Source organism: Nematostella vectensis, chromosome 5 (genome assembly GCF_932526225.1).
Source record: "Nematostella vectensis chromosome 5, jaNemVect1.1, whole genome shotgun sequence".
Taxonomy (NCBI): Eukaryota; Metazoa; Cnidaria; class Anthozoa; order Actiniaria; family Edwardsiidae; genus Nematostella; species Nematostella vectensis.
In genome coordinates, this window is record NC_064038.1 from 7800983 (window position 1) to 7822046 (window position 21064).

Sequence of the window (21064 nt, forward strand, 5' to 3'; positions counted from 1 at the left end):
GCCATTTTCTATTATGGAAGCTGGTAGCTCATTCCATGACCTCGCACCAAGCCTGGAAAATAAATTGTATTGGAGCTTGAGTTTTGCATGTTTCATATGAAAAAATTGTTAAGTCGACGATCTAGTGTAATATAAATGAACTTTTTAGTACCCGTGAAAAGTTTGACAATGCTCTTCCTCCGATGGTATCCCATAGTGAATAAGACTCTCCACATGTAGAATGCTTACTCTAAAGCCTAAGACACGCGTTGCCACAGCCACGCGTATGTTGTTTGGCTTAGTAAACTCTTCCAGCACTTCTTTTTGAATATAGTCTGGCGTTTTGCAGTGAAACATGGCGTAGGTTCCTTTGTTTTTAAAATTTTTGGAAAGAACTTCATAGATGTTCCCACAAACAAATCGAAAATTGTGTTGTCCTCCATTAGATGACAATCATTTATTATGGTAGTGAAAATGTTCTCAAGTTCAACATGCCTTCCAACTTGTTTTTATCTTAAGCTTTATATTCTTCTTGTCAGGTGCAAGGTTGATTACTTTTGCATTCTGCATATGCAAAGCTAATTTACGAGATCTCCTATCATGACGAGCTTTAGGTGAAGCCCCCCGCCGATAAGATACTCTGAGATGACCTAGTGTCGGATATCATACTCAGGCAAAGGCGCTAGAGGGTTTGTACAGGCACGCAAATGCCCTAGTATTTTACTCCGATCTATTTATTTGTATGTCTTAATTATATGAGGATCCTACAGGCAAGCAAATGCCCTAGTATTTCCCCCGATCTATCTAAGACTAAATCTTAAGACTAAATAACAGAAGAATCCTAGAGGCTAGCAAAGGCAAATGCAGTATTTTCACTAATACATTCGAAACAATATTACCTGTGTCTTAAGCGCAGTCCTGTGGCCCATTTAAGAGTGAAATAATGCGCAAACCGGTCCATTCGAAAGATTCCCTAATTTTAAAACATCAAAAGCATCTTTAATCAAGGATTAGGAATCACTCTTGAAAAGTTATAAAAGGCTTGTTAACGTTAAATTCGCTAAAAAAGATTACTACTGAGCATTTATAATGGGTTGACACTCAACCTGCTACAGCGGGTGGCTTCTATCCGGCTTGGGACCATAGTATACTATAGGAGCTTGAAAGTTCTCAACCCGCTGTAACGGGTTGAAGCTCAACCTGCTACAGCGGAAAAGCAACCCACCAAGATTCCTAGCCTACATCGGGGTATAATTAGGCAAAATACGAGGGAATTCGAAATTAGGGCTTGTACCGCCGTTTACCCAGTGACCCCAAAAATTGGCCCTTTTAAAAGCACCGTACAGTCAGTGAATCCTTTTCTTTGGGATTTCAGTGTCACGGGCGCTACCCATCGTCGAGGTAACTATTTCAGGACTTGCGATGTTTTTTAATGTGATTGGAATAGCGTCATTGACATCAATGCAGTATTACTGGTCATTACGGGCCTTTCATATCTTGCTATTTTTTTAAGCTGACGTGCTTGAATCATTCACCCAGAGATACGCCGAGAAATAATTAGAAACCCGCTAACTATATTCATCGAAACAGTAATCTCGCTGATCGCTTGGATGCAGTGTGGAAGTGCGCCGGTGTGGATTAATTTGCTCTTATTCGGGGACTTTCTTTCATCAGCAAACTCATTAATGAATTTGCTAATAAATACATTTCGCATAAAGTCATTCAAGGAAGCATTAAAAGGTATTATCTCTATTAATTTTAGGCACGAGCGAAAAGTCACACCAGGCGAATTCCACACAAAGAAACGTCAACAAGCCATAAGTGAGAGGACACGAGACAAAAAGACTAAAAGGCATAATCATCGTGTTTAAGGACCAACAGATTTTTTTTATTGCAACATACCTTTTTTACATAGTATGTGTTCTATATATGTGTGTTTTTTTACATATGATATAATTTTAATTACTACCCCCCCCCCCCCCCTTCCTCGCATTCCCTACATCCCCCAACAGACAAACAGAAATTATTAGCATTCAACATAACTATGTTAAGCTATGATAGATATGAAATGGCAAAAGCTTGTATTCAGTGTAGCGGTTTTATTTGATACATAGGAAATAATACAAAGGCAAGTAGGGGGGGGGGGGGGGTGGTTTGACCTAATTGTGTTGGTTAAAGACTAGAAGTTACATGCCCTATATACTGCGGGACGCATTTGATAGAAGCGAGAGGTTAGAAGTTAGAGGTTTAGTATTAATTTTAAAGGATTTGGTTAAAGTATGATTCTTGAGGACTGGCTACGTGTTCCAAACAGAGCTGAAATGAAATATTGTAAACAACTATAATGGTTACGATATATAAAGGTATTTATAACAGCTATAATGGTTATGTCCTTTATAGCCAAATTCGTTGTTGCGCTACCTCCCAGGATCGAAAATTCCTTTCTCCGTGTGGGAATAGCGCGTAGTCAATCAAACCAAACAATCAAAACCAGACAACCGCCCCCAAAGCTTGTGTCTGACTACGCGCTATTCCCAAACGAGACAAGGATTTTTGATTCGCCGAGGTCGCGCAACAACGAATTTGGCTGTAAAAGTATTTATTTAATCTTAAATATATTATCATAAATTGATATAGATAATGATAATTAAGGAGCCGTTGATAAAAGTTCCAGTTATTGTGTTGTAATAATATTTTTTGTTGTTGTTATAACATTTAACAATGATTTGTACATGTTTTTTTCCTGCTTTATTATATATTGGGTTTAATTTCGGCTTCGGGTTTTATAACCTTATCGTTCAATCGTGGCTTGATTATTGTCTCCTTATCCCAGTAAACAGAGGTCAATACCAGCTTGTTTTTTCAAGAAGTTCACACAATTGAGGATAAAAAGTAAGGTATTCTTTCCCCCTAACAATTATTTAGATATAATATATACAAGAGTTACAGGAAATGTGTCCCACACTCTTTGCCAAAAGTACACCCGAGAAGTTTAGATGTTGCTTTCACAAGGTTAACAATTCATTGTTCAGTTTAAAAAGTCCGAGTTACAGGAATGTGTCCCACACTCCTTGTGTGGAGTAGAGCTCTTCCAGCTTATGTCGTATGACCGAGGCAGGTGGGCTGTTTTCATCGAAACACTGGCTCATAACCTCATGTATCCGAAAACAAGATGGAATTAAATCTTCAATTCTTGAAGTTAGAAACTATACAGCTTGGCATTTTAAATTTCTCTACTCTATTTTCTAACGGTTAGTAATCCAAAATTATTTACTCACCTCTAAGTACTCGCTGGAGCCATTACAGTGCCCTAACAACACTGCGAGTAACTGACCAAATTGCTTTACGTCATTGTTTTCGTCATCATAGCCGTCATTGATATAGGCCGCATTTGGAAGAAGACTGATGGTGGCGCGTGAATAACCCGCCAGAACCGCACATACTGGAGGTATCTAATAACAGAGAAACATAGGGGATGTTGATTTTTAGGTAGCCTTAGTTTAGCTATACCAATCAGCACTCAGCAAGACCATTCTGCAACCCAGCTTATTTTATCCTATATCCTCCTATAATTATAATGTTTCGGATGCTGCTCTATCCGATCATACCTTAGATATAAAGGTCATATACTACACGTTAAAGAGACCAAATACGTGTAGTAGAAACGTAAAAAGTGCGCCCGCCATCTGTCCCCTCTTTTGTTCTGGTCATGGCCGCAGCGAGTTGGTTTTCCTATTTACAAAACTGCTTATGGACTTGAACCTAGCCAAGTCTTTTTACATGAACATGGAATGAAATTTCACTATCTATATCTAGTCCAAGTAGTGTTGCACTGTGGACATCTAGTGCTGATTTGTTGAATGTTTGTCTTTTGTCTGTGACAAATCACAAGCGATAATTTGGGCGCTGCAACTTGTTGAGACACTTCCTTGTTGATCGTTTGCAAATTAATATGTGATTGTTCAAAACAAACATTCCATAACATATTTTCGCTGTATAATCACATATATTGGAAACTCCACGGGACCCAGAAAAAAAAACTATAAAGCTTAGTTGTTCTGTTCCAGGACGTAATATTTATTTCGTCGGGACAATTTTGCACCATGTTTCTTGTATTCGTATTACAATATATCTAAAAAAAATAGCTTTTATGCCTGCTCGATAATTCAGTACGTCATCTAAGGGATGGCATTTCTTCTCACCTTGTCCGCTTGACCAATCAACACGTTACGTGGACTAACGTTATTGTGGGATATCCCATGAGTCTCCAGAAACTCGATAGCGCTTATGACGTCAATGGCCAGTGCGCATACGGTGTCGAAATTTAGAGCTGAAGTCGAGCACTGACTGAGAAACTCCTCAAGAGTGGTACTGGAGACGAACTCGTAACAAATAAGCCTGCAGCGAAAACAAGGGTTAGGCAAAATAAAAGAACGACTTTTAAAAAGGCTACTTACATACTACTTCCTTTCAGTTCCAGATGTTTTAGTTTGCCGTGATTGATATCTTGGTTTTTCACTGAAAAAAAAAATTGGAAGTGCTAAACAAACTAACGCGAAAGTTTACCGGTCATATCAATCAATGGCTGTCGTTTTTCTAAATGGTTTAAAAGAGCCATGGCCTAGCGCGCGGGGAACCTATGAAAATCTAGAATGTTAGGGGCTGGGCCGGTTTTTCAAAATGTTTTAATTAGAAATTGGCCAAGCGATCATTTAAAACGACAGAACTGTTTGATATAAATTATTATTTCTATTCAGATTATAGAATGGTAAAATGAAAAAGAGAAAAAAATAAAAGCGGACATATAATGGGTGGCTAAAGAAAACGAGTACTTCCAAAACAGAATTCTAGATGTATCCTTTAGCTAGAAAAGACACAAGATTATTACACGATTCTTACCATAAGAGTGCCACCGATAACTGAGTAAGTTGGGGTGACCGCAATGATATTGAAGGGTTGTGGCAATGTCGACTTCCTGCGCCCATTGCGCACGTGTAGCTTTGCTGAAGTGTTTGATCAGATGCATTCCAAGGCTGTCACGTGACTCTATCATCGAGGTGAAGTAGCCCTAAATGGAATTGATGAAACTTTTATCTATCTTTAACTTTAACTTTAATTGACTTTGCCCACGGAGAAAAAAAAAATACACATACATAATACGTTATACATGAGAAACAGAACATAAATACATACAATAACGAAAGGGCAGGGTATCCGCCACAGCTAGGCCAATTACGGCGGACCCGAGTTTAAAATGTGTAAAAGTTACAAGGTCACAAAAACTAAATTAGAAACAACATGAAATTTGGTGCGTTAGCACCCTGGCCCGATTGCAGGTGAGGCAGACAGATTTCCATGAGCGCGGATCCTCTGGATCGTAAGTTATCGAAAGAGCATTTAAGTAGTAATTTAATAAAGCGCGCTTGAAAGAAGCATGGTCAGAGTAGCTAGAACTATTTAACAAATTAGTGAGAGTGTTCCATATTCTTGTACAACGGTTTAAATATGATTTTTGAAAAGCAGAAGTTTTGCATTTGCGAGCGAAGAATTGTGGTGCGCTTGAGTTTGTAGATGATCTAGTAGGACGGACTGAGCGAACTTTGGGAACAATTGATGGATTAATATTGACAAGCCCATTTATGATTTTATAAAAGTATGACATGTCCAAATATTCGTGCCAATACGATAGTGGCAATAATTTAAGTTGAATAAGTCTTTCTTTGTATGTTTGGCTGCATCTAAATGGGAGTCCTAACATGTACTTGCTAGCTCGTCTTTGGATTCTTTCAACTCGTCTAATCAGGTCCTTTGTCTGCGGTGCCCACAGTTGTGTTGCGTATCCTAGGTGAGGACGTACTAGGGCGAGATACATCGATCTTCTTATGTTGGTTTTCTTTATGGATCTTGAGTGTCTTCTAACGAACCCCAGCGTCCTGTTGGCCTTACTACATGCCTCGTCAACTTGCTTAGTCCAAGAGAGGTCGTCTGACATCCAGACGCCGAGATCCTTCTCCGTCTCAGTGCAGGCTAAAGGCAAACCGCCAAGCGAATATGTTTTGAGAACTGGTTTACGCTTTCGCGAAACCCGCATGACTTTGCTCTTTGTTTGATTAAATGTCATGCCTGTCGATGCCGCCCAGCCATTTAGACTGTTCAGGTCAGATTGTAACACATCCGTGTCGTCCGCCGAGTTGATAACATTACAGACCTTAGTGTCGTCTGCAAATGTCGCAACACTGCATGAGCAAACTGAATCTGGCAAGTCATTTGCGAAGAGGACGAACAGTATAGGACCGAGAATTGACCCTTGCGGGACGCCGGAAGTCACAGGTTGACATGTTGAGACCCCCCCTGGAATAGCTACGCGTTGGCTCCGATTGGTGATATATGATGTAAACCACTTCAACAGATTTCCGCCAAAACCATATTGGACTAGTTTCCGTGTTAGCATACGGTGGCTTACTCTATCGAAAGCCTTTGACATATCAAGGTATACAACATCAATTTGGTTCCCATTGTCTAAGTGAGAGCCAATAGTGTCAAGGACTTCCACCAGCTGGGTGACACAAGAGCGGCCTGCAATAAACCCATGTTGACACCTCTGGATGAGGCAGTGCACCCTCTCTCTTATCTTATTAAATACACAACGTTCCATAATTTTCGACACAACAGACAAGAGTGATATCGGTCTGTAATTTTCAACTTGTTGAGCAGAGTCTTTCTTGTAAACAGGAACGATATGAGCAATTTTCCATTCAGAAGGAAATTTGCCAAGCTTGATAGACTTATTGAAAATCTGACAAAGAGAGGGAGCAATCACAGCCGCGGTCTCTTTTAGTAATCTGACGGGGATGTTATCTGGTCCAGAAGCTTTACTGGCGTCCAGCCCCCTGATAACCGATAATATATCATTTATATCGAATGAAATATTAGATAGCTCGGGTACAGGGGGTGCACAATGTTCCGGGTCAGTGTTTAGGTCTTGAAGAGAATCTTTTAAAAACACTGAAGCAAAGTATTTATTAAATAAATTTGCAATTGCTTCCGGATCATCAGCTGTGGTTCTTAGTGGCGTGGGGTCCTGGGAACCAGTGGGTGGATTTACGGTTGCCATAGAGACCTGAGATGGGAGCCCACGTGATTTGGATTTCTGTTTTAGAACAGACCAAAAGCGTTTGGTGTTGTTTTTATAGTCCCGTTCGAGAGACTGGAAAAAGTTTTCACGACTTTCCCGCAGTGCTTGTTTGACTTCCGCACGCAGCGCTTTGAATTTTTCCCTCAGAGACGCTTTAGCAGGGGTCTTTTTTAGACGCCTTCGAGTCGTTTCTTTCTTCTTAATTAGGTCGAGAATAGTTCCATTCATCCAAGGTACTGGATTGCGACCCCTAAGCTTTTTGGATGGAACGTGATCTGCTACGGCAGCCAAGAATAGATCTTTCCAATTTTGCCAGTCCGTGTCAATATCGCTGTTTTCGTTAGAGCTCATTGTCAATTCTAATGCACTGAGAGAGGCGCGCAAGCCATCAAAATCGGCTTTTGTATAGTTGTAGACTGAACGGTGGAATTTGGACGGTGCTTTAACAAACGCAGAAAACTCAAAACAGACCACACCATGATCGGAAAACACTCCTGCTTCATTAGGAGACAATACCTCATTCACACATACACGATCGGAGGCATTAGTAATAACCAAGTCAAGTATTTTATCACCCCGTGTTGGAAAATGGTTCATTTGTGATAGATAGTGGTCATTAAGAATCTCAGTGAAAGAACGCTCTCTGGCACCTAATGATTGTTCTTCTGAGGCCCAAGAGATTTTTGACATGTTGAAGTCTCCGGAAATGGTTAATCTATGGTTATAGTTTTAGGAGTAATCGAAATCTGTTAAAATTAAGATTAGCGTGAATTAAGGGAATTCGATATGCACTTGCTATCACCTTTAAATACGAGAATAACTTGAATTTTATTACCATCTGAGTGCAATACGCAAGCTTGCGTGAAAGACCTTAAAACTCTTTTAGAGATTACTTGTTTGCCTACCGGATTTTTTCGGTGAAAAAATTTGATAAAAGCGATCAGAGCTTTAACTACTGCCAAATATCCTGCTTCCTAGTTTGCCCGTCTTATTACTTATCCACATACTTCAGCCCTATCTAAACTCACCACGTCAGCCAAAATGTCATCCTGTAGAATATCCGGCACTTCAATCAAACGAATTTTACCGCAACTCTTAGCGGCTGTGCTTAGTTGCGGCCGTGTCTTTGACGCGGGGACGGGGGCAATACAACTCATTTCCGTCACTTCCTCTCTGGCTAAGGAAGACCTGTCAAGCCGAGCTCGCCCTAAACAAACAAAAAAGAAACGTTAAGTCATTATTAATCAAATGTGAGTGCTGCGTTATAAAATCAAGTTAATTTTTTTAACAATTCAGTCACTTTTTCTAAGTTACGTTACAAAGAGCCACTAGATTCAAACCAAAATAGAAGTTGTTTTTCACCTTTGGCATTATAGAGAAATATATGTAGAAACTGAATTCCGACTGCATCGAAAGCTGGTAAGTTAAAAGAGTCTACCAAACGGCCCTAATGAGTGCACGTTTCATATTCATACATACCATATAAAAAACGTTTATATTTACCTCGAATTCCATCCATTGACAGAGTACCGGAAATGAGGTGAGTAAACCCCTTCCGCCTAACGCTGAGTCGCTTCCGGACATGTGTTGTAGAAAATGTATACAAAATTGGGTTGATACTTGAGTTGACCGGAAGTACAAAAACAGCAATCCATGCGTATACCTGAAAATATTATCTGAGTAACATTCTCGATGTTTTTTGGTTTGATAATTCTCATCACTTTTTAATAGCGAGAAAACGAAGGGGGTAACGTTGTTACAAATAATATTTTAGCCCCTTCAGTGCGATTTTAGTCATATGTTCAAAATCTATATCGACAGGTGTTAGGATTAGGGCATGATCTCCAAGACGTCCTTATCCAAGAAACCAAGTCACCAATGCAGATGTAACAATCACAACAGGTATTTGCACTTCCGAAATTCCAAAGCTGACCTGAACTGGATTTAAACTTCTGGGCCTTTAACTTGAGAAGCGATATCTGTACTGTCCTAGTAGGTATAGTTATAGTTACCTGTTTGTTTGGGTCGTAAAAGGCTCCGGTCAGCGATAGGATCCCTATTACGATGACTGGCATCCAGCAGCAAAAATCCGTCGAGATGATAAAAATCAGCTTTTTTGCCATGGCCGATTCTTTGTTCATAGAGGTAGATCGGACAGCACCGGACACTCGTTTTACTGTCCAGAACATAGTCATATAGGCAACGAGTATGAATATAAACGCAATTGAATTAAGGCCGATGAAAAAAGCGACGGAATACTCCCAGCCTGCAGGACGGCTCTTAGATAGTTGTAAAGGTAGACACACGCCAGATCTTCCATAGAAACCGAAGTCCCCATCCGAGTCGTAAAAATACGAGATTCCAGTAACCGGAAGTAGACTGGCGATAGCTCCAAGTGTCCAGATGATAACACAAAGAATCATCGCTCTTTTCCTTGTTAACCGCCGGAATTTGAACGGAAACACGATACATATAAGTCTGTCAGCGGTAATAAGCGCAAGGATGAATACAGAAACTTCACTGGATAGCATTGAGATGATTCCTGCAAACTGACAGCCAATCCCTGCACGCCACGTCACATCGTGCTTGAAGTACTCGCCCTGCCACTTGGCGTCGGTGATGGCGATAATCATGAGATACACACCCATCAGCAGGTCGGACACCGCCAAGTTGGTAAGTAGCAGTGAGTGAGTCTAAAATGAAAAGTTATGAATGAATCTCTAGAAGGTCATTTAACATGAGTAGGTCTGATTACAGAATAGAAGCTTAGCGAAGGTTTAAATTTCGTGCGCACCAGCGAGTGGGTTTATTAACAAACAATTGAACAAGTAGTACATATCTACCATATTCGTGCTCGTTTGTCACCAAATTTGACCAAAAGAATTACGATAGGTAAACATGAAATATTAACTTCTTAAATGATAAAATTCCAAAAATTTTCATGCTGTAAATTTCTCATCTGTATTGAAGGAACTACTAGTGTTGGTTATTACTAACAATATATATTTAACAGACACGGGAGTGATGACATACTTGATTGGATTGGCCGTCAGTCACGCGCCAAAAGATTACAAAGACGTTTCCAATGAGCGCCATCAGTCCCAGGACCCACACGGCCACTTGCAGACCCTTGTTCTTCATGAGGTCATCACAGCTGGAGAAGCCATCACGTGGCGACACGCACTCGAGCCCAGAGATCGCTTTCTCTGCGTAGCAGCACAAGATGAAGCGGTCAAGCTCCCTGATAAAACAGATATATCAGTTGCACAGTAGTAGTAATAATAATCATAAACAACAATAAACTAAAAACGGTTCAGCTCCCAAAGAATTCCGCTATACGTTACACTTTGCAAGACAGCAACATTTTACCACGACAACAATATCGACATGCATAACAGCAACCACAATGATGCGGTTAACCTGATATATTGAGTCTAACAATTAATTCAACAGCTACATCAAAGACGCCAACAGTAACCAAGAATGATATCGTTAAGTATGAGAATATAATAACCGACACATCCAGTCACAACGACGTCAGTTACTATCACCTTTTACTATCACTTACCAAGCATAAATATCTATCTCCATGCCTATTAGAGAATCTAAGAAAGCTTACAGGTATTTGAGATTTTGCAGGCCACTGAATGCATTTGGCGACACGTCAGAAAGCTTGTTCTTTCCGAGATATCTGAAATAAGATGTATAAGACATGAAATGCACAGTTGCGATGAGAGCTTGATTAAAATGTGATATATTTACAGTTTCTCCAATGATCCTAAGCCTTGAAATGTACTATCTGTTAACTTGGTTAACTTGTTTTGACGGAGGTCCCTGTCAAGAAAAAACAAAGGTATTATGAGTAACTGGTACTGGACCTAAATTCCCCAAGATGCATTGCTTACAGTATTTGTAGTTTTGATAAGTGCAAGAAGACGTTATTTGGAATCCCCGAAAGCTTGTTTTGCTGCAAATACCTATGGAATCAGACAGATGTTTTGTTTAATTGTTAGAATAGTTTGATCATTAAAATAAACATAATCATCGTGATTTTATACAAAGTGTTATTACGTCTGTTTTTAAAATTCAAAGGAGCCTCGATACTAACAAGTATTTTAGGTTTCTTGAGTCGTTGAAAACTCGAGGTGGAAGGGCAATAAGTTCGTTGGAGCGCAGACTTCTGTTTTGAAATAAACGGTAAATCCATAAGCAAAAAGAAATGTTTCTCCATCGAGAGTGTTTAGCTCGTTGGAAAAGGACAAATATATTTTGCCACTTACAGTACAGTGAGGTTTGTCAATCCAGTAAAAACGTCATATGTGAAATCCTCGATCAAGTTTTCGCCCAAGTCCCTGAGAAAAAGTCAAACAGTCTATTAAAAGAAGTTGACTCTTCAAATTGAACCTCAGTTTCACTTACAGCACATGAAGATTATTCAACATTCTGAATACTTTAGGGGGGACTTTGCGAAGAAAGTTTGAATGTAGACGTCTGTAAAACAACAACAAAACAAGGGGACGTACTAAGTAAGTAGGTAAGTTTGATTTAGATTCTGCTGAGTCAACAAAGTACCAGAAGTCACGTGAGGAATAACCCCTCGAGAGATCAGTAAAGGTTTGAGTGTGTTATCAGAATCTATGAACAACAGTTAGTTCTGCCTTAAATTTTAATTTGTCCAAAATTAGGACGACCTTACAGGTCGGTCGGACCAAAGGCATGCCGTGATCTCTCGGGCGTTGGTGCTTTCTTGCGTGACTTTTCGGCTGGTCGAATAATAATAATAATACAGCATGATGAGGTAATAGGAGCGTAAATAAAACTTTTTAGGGGGTGTAGGTCACACATCGAAGGGACAATGCCTAGCGAATCGTTTGGATAAAGACGAAGAAAGGCCTCGATTTGCTTTACACTTACAAGGTACTCAAAGAAGTAAGATTGGTGAGTCCCATATCATCAATACGAAGTAGAAGGTTGTTACCAATATCTCTACATGTGAGTATAAACAACAAAAATAATTAGTTACAGGACAAAGGTGAATAAGATACCCGAGTTTCACCCAAAGTATGACCCTGTTTCTAGAAACCATGCATACGTTTAGGAGCACATTAAATTGAGTAGTGATTTTTGTTTAATAATCTTTATTGCTCTGTTATAGATACTCACATGTGCACAAGATGAGGGAGACTTGTGATGTCGTACTCTCCGATCTGGGAAATGCGATTACTCTGGAGCATTCTATAAAAAAAAGAAAAAAATGTCTTAAGATATGAATTGGATCTACCAGATCAACTCACTGTTGCCAATATCTTGTTCGCCACAATTTATATGGTCTAGCTAGCGTCTAGGCAAGTTGTATTGGTCAATATTTACTCAAGAGACCCATGGTCAACTGAAATCATAGTTGCATTGATAAGTCATAGCTGCATTGACAATATTATGACCAACAGACCCATTACTTCCAGCTTAACCGACTAAAGTTTATTTAGAAAAATTTGGTCGCTCAAGCCTCTAAGCTCGCAGATTCTAAGGTATCGTAAATTTCAGCTTACGAGAGTTTGTTTCAGCTTACAGCTTCTCGGAAGTTCAAACTCGCAAATTCCACATTGCTGATAACCAGTCCCAGAAAAATCAACCAACAAAATATCTAAAAAAAAAATCAGATACTTACAGGGCAGCACTTTGTTTCGGCAGCGGGCTTGGGATAGCAAGGAGTTTTTCTCCTTCGACAAGTATGCGACTATCCTCGTCCCAGGATTGCCGTCCAGTGATGTCTGTACATCTACAGCCGGACGGGCACCCTATTAAAATTTGTTATCATAATCTATGCGTTGTTTTTCTGAATAACAGTAAATGTCAAATTCAACTCATTTCTCTATCATTTTCAAATTTGGCGGTGAGCTGCTAGAAGTTCTAATAAGTTCTCTCTAAATAATGTTTTAAGGGTCTTTTAAAGTTTAGTATATTTGCAATTTTTTAGTATTGTTAGGGAATTTTTTCTCTAATCAGAAAGCTTTTCGAAATTCATAATCTGTGTGAATGATCTATCCAGCATGACCTATTACGATATTTTTAATTTACCTTGTTGATTTTGGTGACAGCTTTTATCTTGGTTCAACTCTGTACAAATGGAAATCGAAAATAGTATATCAGTGAAAGAAATGAGCTAATACAATATCAGGGAAGTGACAAATTGAGACCTTTTACTTCAGGGCAAAAAAAGGATTATTTTTTGTTAATTTTATATTGTTGAAGTCACTTACGCTCAATAAATAGATAGTGCAGGCTGAATCCTCTATGTACAAAGTTTTCATCAGAACTGAACACAATCGTGACGTCATTCGAGGCAGACTGGATCAACTGAGGATAGACGTAACCGCAGTATCTCCCTAGCAACAGTGACGTCACATCTGCTCCATCGTAGACCACCACGTTGTCCTTAGAGTATGTCACATGCTCCTCCAGTGCGAAATCAGTAAAATAGATTCTGATCACGTGACCTGGAGGAGCGTGTATATGACACGTGTACGAGATATCCGTTATGTAGTATCCAGGATAGTACGGCGATGTCAGGTTACCCGATGAAGCGGTAATTACTTCCTTAAGATCTACAACAGGACAAACTACTATTAGCTAGTGTAAGAATAGGAGGGCACTCGCTGTACGTATGGGATTTCTTGATTGGGATTGCTTTAGACATGTCTAAAAATGCTTTTTCTGAGAAAAATTACTTTTAAATTAATTTTTGAGTTTTATATATCGGTAACAGATGACATTATGACAAGCCGATTACAACTCTTGTTTTGATTACTTATTTTGAAAACTGTGACCAAACAATGCAGGACTTTCTCTGTTTGAATCAGTGTCGAATTATAGGACTTTTTAGTCTTTGCCTAGTGTGACCCGGGCCTAAGACAATATTGATGCCGATCTGTTAACACCTTATCTCTAAATTATCCGCATGTTGTCAACATGAGCAATATTCACTCTGCCCTACGTCATTACTTGTGTTGAAGCCATACCTTTCTTGCTGTCATACGGCTGGTGTTCACAAAGACCTTCCACTACCGAGATACCAGTTAAAGCCACGTAGCCTGGCGTCTCGTCTACCTCGCCACCAAAGAAGATCTGTATAAAAATATAATGAACTTTGTTTGGCAAACAGAGCACTGTTCTAATATACACCATTCACTGCGCGCTATGACGATCAAATTGGCGGATAGGGAATGTTATGACACAAACTCGCACTATTTCTGGACTGCATTTCCCACAAAAAGGCAAACGGAATTGTTGGTGTAAAGCCATGCCCGAATCAGCGAGTGCAAAAAACGTTTTACGTATTAGATATTACAACAAAGAAGACTAACAGTTAGCCATTCACTGGAATCTATGATGGCGTGTTGTAATTTCTTCTGGAATTTTGAGAATGATATTTCGGTTATTTCGAAGGCGAATGTCCTGGAACTCTGCACTATGATAGTCTTTTTCATCTGGTTTACTTATTGGAAATGTTCCAATAAATAAAACTAATTTACAGCGTTTTTTATCAGGGTTTTTTGGGTGTCATTCATAGGAATCAATTGGAGATTGATATTAATCGGAGTATGATATCAATTTTCTTTTGAATGATTGCTGGTAGAGCAATTCGTAGCTATCACATTTTTTATGAACTGTTCAGAATCCCATACAATTATCAAACCTATATTGAAATAACTCTCCATTTACCAGAAATCGGACACATATTTTAGGTTGTATTGTCCTCTAAATCAATAATGAGATATCACTTCTCATGAATGTTAAATATTTCATTGTTATGAAAAATCGAATGAGAGAACTAATCAAATATTCCCACTATTTTGCGCACAACTATCATACAATTTCCGTCTATACTGACAAAATGGAAGAAACGTAACTTGGTTTGTGTTAGTTTTGAGCACAAATTTGGGTTGTAATTAATTGAATAATGATCATTTATGATTTTGTTCGTAAGTAATTCGCAAGTAATCTGGCTGAAATAGTTTCTCAAGAACATGAGAGCAATATTAGTACCGGAAAAAGTGTCTCCGAAGTCATTTTAACACTTAAATTATTTAAATAAAGGTAAAACGAAGTTACAAAAAGTAAAACAAAGAAAGAAAAAGTACACACTCAATTTTATTTTTTACGCATCCCCAAGAAGTGCAAGCAAAACCTTCGAACTACGAGATCTTTTCAGATTTAAATTTCGGCGAGCCTGCAGAGTTTCTTGTTTGTTTGGCAAGATGCGCAATATCGCAAATCCGAATAAAGATAAAAGTATTGTTCACCTTATATGAGTCTACGGAGCTTATTGGGACCTCCCCATAATTCCATTCGGCCTTATAGCCCGAAGACGTCGTCCAGATGAGCTGTTTACTGGGTGATGACTTCAGCTGTTGGTATACCGACAGGCTTCGCGCGCCGTCCCCTCGCATCATGTACCGAAAAGTGAGGCACTGGTACGGCGACTCAAGTGATCGTTTATACTCTGGGCCTGTTGCAATGTCGGAGAGGATGCGGTTTCTTGGACTGGCAGTTTTGAATTTACTTAGCAGGACAAAGCTGTCTTCAACTGGTTACATAAAAAAACGATATAGCGGGTCTTGTTAGTCATTCCCTTCTATATAGCAGTTAATGTAAGGGAAGTTAGGAAAATACAATATCAGGAGCGAACGAATGTCTAAGAAAATGCCTCTAGTATTGATTTCGAAAGGTATCATTCATCATTAGTTGAGCCTTTACGCTGAGCTATCCTATATTTCAGATCCTAGCTGAAACATGTAGATCATGGTTTTACTCACCATTTCTTGTTTTACACTCAGCTGGTTTGGCCTTCTCGAGGTTTGGCATTTTCCCAATATCCTGCCATGATACCAAGTCCTCCCTTTCTTGTCCACAACCTATTGACATGCTTTTGATTCGCCGTGAAAAAAGAGGGCTTGACCAGACGTTTAAGCTGCTAACGTAACCTAAAGCATCGAGTTCCCTGACAGATGTGCGGTGGCCAAATACAATCTTTCCACTTTCACCTGATAATTGAAATATATACTTATTTTATATTTCCATCATAGTCTATGTTTCTAAAAACGCTCTCATTTAACCTCAATGTAAATGGAAAGTGTTTCTCTAGCGCGATTTATGTGGACATACTCTTAACCCGTGCTTAACATACAAATCACAACCCGTCAAGTAAGTGTGCAAGCACTTTCACTGATTCACTCTTTAAAGAGACAAAACCTCTTGTTTAACGTGCTTATTCACAGTCCCATGTACATAGCCAGATTTTTATACTTCTAAACTAATCCCCAAGCTGACCTGACCCGGTGCATTGAGAAGAGTTTCCTATTTTGCGGCTCCTCGCAACAACACCCTCAATTATGTATAACTGTACTGTCATTACCAGTAATCCTGGATAATTCTTCTCTCGTAAAATTCAGTTCTTCCTCTCCGTCTATATACAATTTAACTTGTAACATCCTAAACCACTCCACACAAACCAGGTGCCAAGAGTTATCACCGAGGTCTCGCTGAACTGAACTGTAACATGAGAACAATGTTAAAAATATATGTCTACATAGGTAACACTTAGTAGGAGATTGCGAAAAGAACGGTCAGCATTCTAATATCACTACGGATTCAAATGAGAATGCAAAAAACATGTCTGTATAGGTGTACCTTCCTAAAGAGAAATTGAAAGAAAAAAATCTGACTTACTGTGCTTTTGTTAAAGCCTTTATGTGAACTTTATCTGAGACGTTAAGTTGTACCAAATCATCGTGTAAGTTGGTTATGGAGTACTCGATGTAGAAGCCAGGATGTATGGTCCTTAGCCAGAAACACAGAGTGAAGTATTCTGTTTGTAAAGCTGGTATGTCTATTCTAATAGGGTCCTGATTAGTGTCGGCGTAAATTGGGACTTGAAAGTCGTGGGAACCTGTGAATAAGATAACAAGCAGCTACGGATTTAGAGGCTTCCTCCACAAATATACAGTAATAAAAAGAAAGAAAAACAGACAAAGAAGTGCGGAGAGGGCCAAATCCAGGCGAAGCTTAGCCCCAGTCATTTAATTCGCTCTTATCTTGTTAGACATTTGACATAGCTTTTATTTAAGAGAAAAGTCATGTGCGAGATTGTTCTGGGTCAAACTGTGACTACTGCTGACTGCTGACTTATGTTTAAAATTATATTGGATCCCATGCACGAAAATGTTACTCCAATTCCAAGTTTATAAAGCAAGCACTCTTAATTTTACCTTATACCTTGTCTCCAGTCTTGCTAGCTATACAATAGTTTACCAAAAACAGCAGCTTCCCAGCTACAACTTACCAGACATAGACGTCTTGTTCAGTTCAGCATCTAACTTGTCCAGATACTTGTTGTAGCTTTTTATGACATCACCCAAGGGTGCTACCCATGCGCCCTCGTCGCTGCTAGATTCCGTTTGCCATCCGCACCATGGCAATGATTTATCACATCTTTGAATGATTTCTGAAATATATCCGTTAAGTATGGTAGCTTAGGTAAGTCAAGTCTTTATGAAAGAATTGATGAACAAAAAATAAATATTACCTGAACAGCCAATATTCCCTTGCAAGTCATCAAAATTGATGTATCCATGGCTACTCGATGACATATCCATAACAACTAAGAAAGCCTTGCGCGTCATGAATTGCGTGACATTCCAGGTGGTCCTTGTCATTGCAGGCTTGCATTGTCCGGTCGCTCTTCTTACGGCTTTGCCTTCCACTACCAATTCAACCCGGACAACATCTATGTCACAGCCACCTCCAATCAAGAAACTTATAGTTGATCCCAAGATCACGAACGTCTGAGACTTCAGAATACCGACCGGATCATTGCCCTTGGAATACAAATGTAACCGTTTATTTGTAACAATAAACAGAAAGTTATCAAGACTTCAAAAGACAGTGAGTTATTAACCATTCTGTGGATATGCCATACTGACAAGAAAAAGTAGTAGGCTTATGCAAATAACTTTCGATTTTAAAAGTCTGTCTTTCAGAATTGAAAACAATTGTCTTCCTGAATTTTCTGAATTTTGCAGGCTGTTTTCGACTGCCTCTTTTTAAAGCTATGGCTCATCTAAATCTATAGAATATTACTTTACCTGGTAACCACCTACGGGCTTCGAGGTTGATGGTCTATCCTCGTAAGTCGATATCCACCAGTTTCCATCAAGGCCTGCACTCCCCTCCCCCCTGTGGAAAGGATTGTCGCCGTATGTTGGCTGATTGTCAAACGCAGAACCACCGATGCGTGTCCATCCGAGGAGTGTCCCTGCCTCGAGCCCGAAATTTTGGCAGAGATCTGTTGAGAAAGGATATTGTATACTTCCATGGACATTGACAAAGTAAACCCAATTCAAGCGCTAGTGTGTGAGAGTATAGACTTGCTTGTTCAAACAATCACAGTAGCAGGAGGATCTCATCCCACTCAACAAGTTTTTGTATCGCACTACCAATATCTATGCAAGTTGGTCAAAGCAATTTTAAATAGAAAAGTGACTACGGAGGAGTTCTATAAATTTCCTAAATACCAATTTGTAAATTCTGCAATTTAAACGCTGGGGCACTTACCAATCATGTTTATTTTTCCGATGTTTGATGAATAGTTGTTTGATTTGCAGGTACATAAAATGATTTCAGACATCTAAAAATCAAATTAGAACCAGTTACTTTTCATCACTTTCTAATATATAACAATCAATATGCATGAATTTTTTTAGAACCTAATAAATAAAGAATTGTTTAACTGTGGCAAATATTAAGCTAGCATTTTCCTGTCCATTGAAATATAGCGCCCAGTTCCCCCTTTGATAGGTACCAGCAGCATCTTTGGAAAACTACGAGACATACAGCATGATGTTCGTTGGTGTTAACATATTATATAGGGTGTTGGAATTCTCACATACACCGGTATAGCAGCCAAACAAAGTTTTTTTATGATAATGCGAGCTTATTGATATAGGTGGAAATGGCTGGTTTTAAAATCATACGATACAATATGAATTATTATAAATTGTTTGTACAAGGCTTTACTAGCAGGTCGATGAATACTGACTGTGGGCCTTGAGCTAGGGGATGGCTCCTAGCCCAAGGGATATGCCTTTTATGCCAGACGGCATCTTTGGGGCTGGTAATAATGGCTCTGTTTTCACTTCATGTGACATATCATCATCAGCCAACTTAGTTTCAGGTGCTGTAGAACTTCCTCAATCTCAGACAGTTCGCCAACATTTCCTTTGCTTCGAGGGCTTTGCCAGCGATTTTGGGCGATATTTGCACTGTTTGCATGCGTCTTTTGAATATTATAAACCTACCTGCAAATGTTGCAAGCCTCTCGTAGTATTACCAACTGTCACCTCTGTTATAGTGCACTTTGGCAAGCAGTCTGGGGTAAGGCTACTGGTTATGTAGACACTTGTAGCGCCTGCGCTTACATACACACGCCGTCCGCAGCCCGAACAAGGAAGACCGAGCGAACAGTACTTAAAGCAAACTTAAAATGATAATTTAATTAATGCATAGCACGCTGCAACTTTTCACATTCAAACCAGGCTCACAGAACTAAGCGAAGCAAGCCAAGTCCTGTGCTATCAAATAATTGCATACTATACAATGCGTATAAAGGTCCCTCGAGGTTAAAAAAGAACACTGACACACTAAAGAAGACAAAACACAGTCTAATCTCATAAAAAAGTCACTAATTGCTTTCGATTGACGTTTGGTAATTAGCTTGTTATCGCTTTTAAGGGCAGATGTACCTTTCACTCGAAGTTTTCCTCCTGGAATTGCGTACAAAACGGCTGGACTCTCTAGCCAGAAGGTTATGGAACTCTTTATCAGTACTGGAGCAAGAGCAGCTTAAAAGTAAAAATACAACATAATCATTGACTGTTATATGTAAAACCAGCTGCCCTTTGGTTTGAGAGGAGGGGTATTCTGCACTAGGGTGCGTGTACAAGCAAAACAAGATGGTGATTGTTATTTGACGCTACACTTTAGTTTTTTCAAACAGCCCCACAAACACGCCCCATCAAGGCAGTGACTTTAAAGTTTAGCCACACACAAAAAAACTCCTGCTCATGTAGAATGATCCGACCCTCCTCGTCAGGAAATGTCAGGTTTTCCCTCCGGGGAAGAAATGGAAGATATTTAGGACAGTCTAGTATAGTATTTCATAGAGACTTGTTTCGACTTGAAGTTGTAACCACCATCCAAAAATATTATATATATAATTGGAGAGATGATATGAATAGATTAAGACAAACAAATTATTTGTGAATTTTAGGGCTATTTGTAGACTGATCCTAAGTATTTATGGTAATGAGAATATAGCGAAGTTATGGGCACGATAATACGTACTTTGTTTAGCCACTAACAGAGAATGTGGTGCAGGAATATCTCCACATGTGTCCTTTAAAAATGACACGTCGTCCACAAAGACAGCGCGCACGAAGGAATGCTCGTGTGGTACCGTTCCTACGAATATGACCTTTATATACAATATACATCGTTAAAGCAACCATAGCACGTGACTAATTTACGCTGGCATGACTTTCAAAAAGATTTTTAAATCTGGTCTGAGTATAAAACACCTCTTTTAGCGTTCGCTCACCTGTTTTACTCTTTGTCCTATCGGTCGTTGAACAAATATCCATTCGTTCAAACGTTGATCAACCGAATCATAAATCTTTGTATCATTCTCTGCGTTGTCCTTGAAGTAAACTTGAAGCTCAGGGGTATAATGGTTAACATACTGACGGAGAAGGTCAACGGATTGAATATAGTACCAGAAGCGTAAACATTTCCACTCGTGTGACGAGTAAGTGTTGATAGTGGGGCTCGATAAGGACTTCGGTCCTCTGATTGCATGGTATGATCCCAAAAACATGCATCCACCTTTAAAAAGAT

General features: G+C 39.4%; 1 protein-coding gene across 1 annotated transcript in view; it reads right to left on the reverse strand.

Moving 5' to 3' along the window:
- Window positions 1–1845: 1845 nt before the first annotated feature.
- The window catches only part of LOC5505747, a 48749-nt gene continuing 29530 nt past the window's right edge, over window positions 1846–21064 (reverse strand). The window contains exons 35-67 of the mRNA XM_001626455.3: window positions 20769–21052; window positions 20516–20645; window positions 19915–20013; window positions 19471–19649; window positions 18728–18800; window positions 18259–18458; window positions 17700–17991; window positions 17457–17618; window positions 16844–17063; window positions 16530–16666; window positions 15931–16158; window positions 15418–15701; window positions 14134–14239; window positions 13375–13719; window positions 13193–13231; window positions 12783–12912; window positions 12278–12349; window positions 12029–12100; window positions 11534–11605; window positions 11395–11466; window positions 11223–11294; window positions 11020–11091; window positions 10877–10948; window positions 10734–10805; window positions 10148–10355; window positions 9127–9807; window positions 8618–8777; window positions 8143–8321; window positions 4879–5047; window positions 4437–4497; window positions 4182–4377; window positions 3258–3431; window positions 1846–3140 (exon numbers count right to left, since the gene is read on the reverse strand). Of these exons, the coding sequence (XP_001626505.3) occupies window positions 3027–3140; window positions 3258–3431; window positions 4182–4377; window positions 4437–4497; window positions 4879–5047; window positions 8143–8321; window positions 8618–8777; window positions 9127–9807; window positions 10148–10355; window positions 10734–10805; window positions 10877–10948; window positions 11020–11091; window positions 11223–11294; window positions 11395–11466; window positions 11534–11605; window positions 12029–12100; window positions 12278–12349; window positions 12783–12912; window positions 13193–13231; window positions 13375–13719; window positions 14134–14239; window positions 15418–15701; window positions 15931–16158; window positions 16530–16666; window positions 16844–17063; window positions 17457–17618; window positions 17700–17991; window positions 18259–18458; window positions 18728–18800; window positions 19471–19649; window positions 19915–20013; window positions 20516–20645; window positions 20769–21052 (5426 nt within the window). The 3' untranslated portion in view covers window positions 1846–3026. The remainder of the gene's footprint in view (window positions 3141–3257; window positions 3432–4181; window positions 4378–4436; window positions 4498–4878; window positions 5048–8142; window positions 8322–8617; window positions 8778–9126; window positions 9808–10147; window positions 10356–10733; window positions 10806–10876; window positions 10949–11019; window positions 11092–11222; window positions 11295–11394; window positions 11467–11533; window positions 11606–12028; window positions 12101–12277; window positions 12350–12782; window positions 12913–13192; window positions 13232–13374; window positions 13720–14133; window positions 14240–15417; window positions 15702–15930; window positions 16159–16529; window positions 16667–16843; window positions 17064–17456; window positions 17619–17699; window positions 17992–18258; window positions 18459–18727; window positions 18801–19470; window positions 19650–19914; window positions 20014–20515; window positions 20646–20768; window positions 21053–21064) is intronic.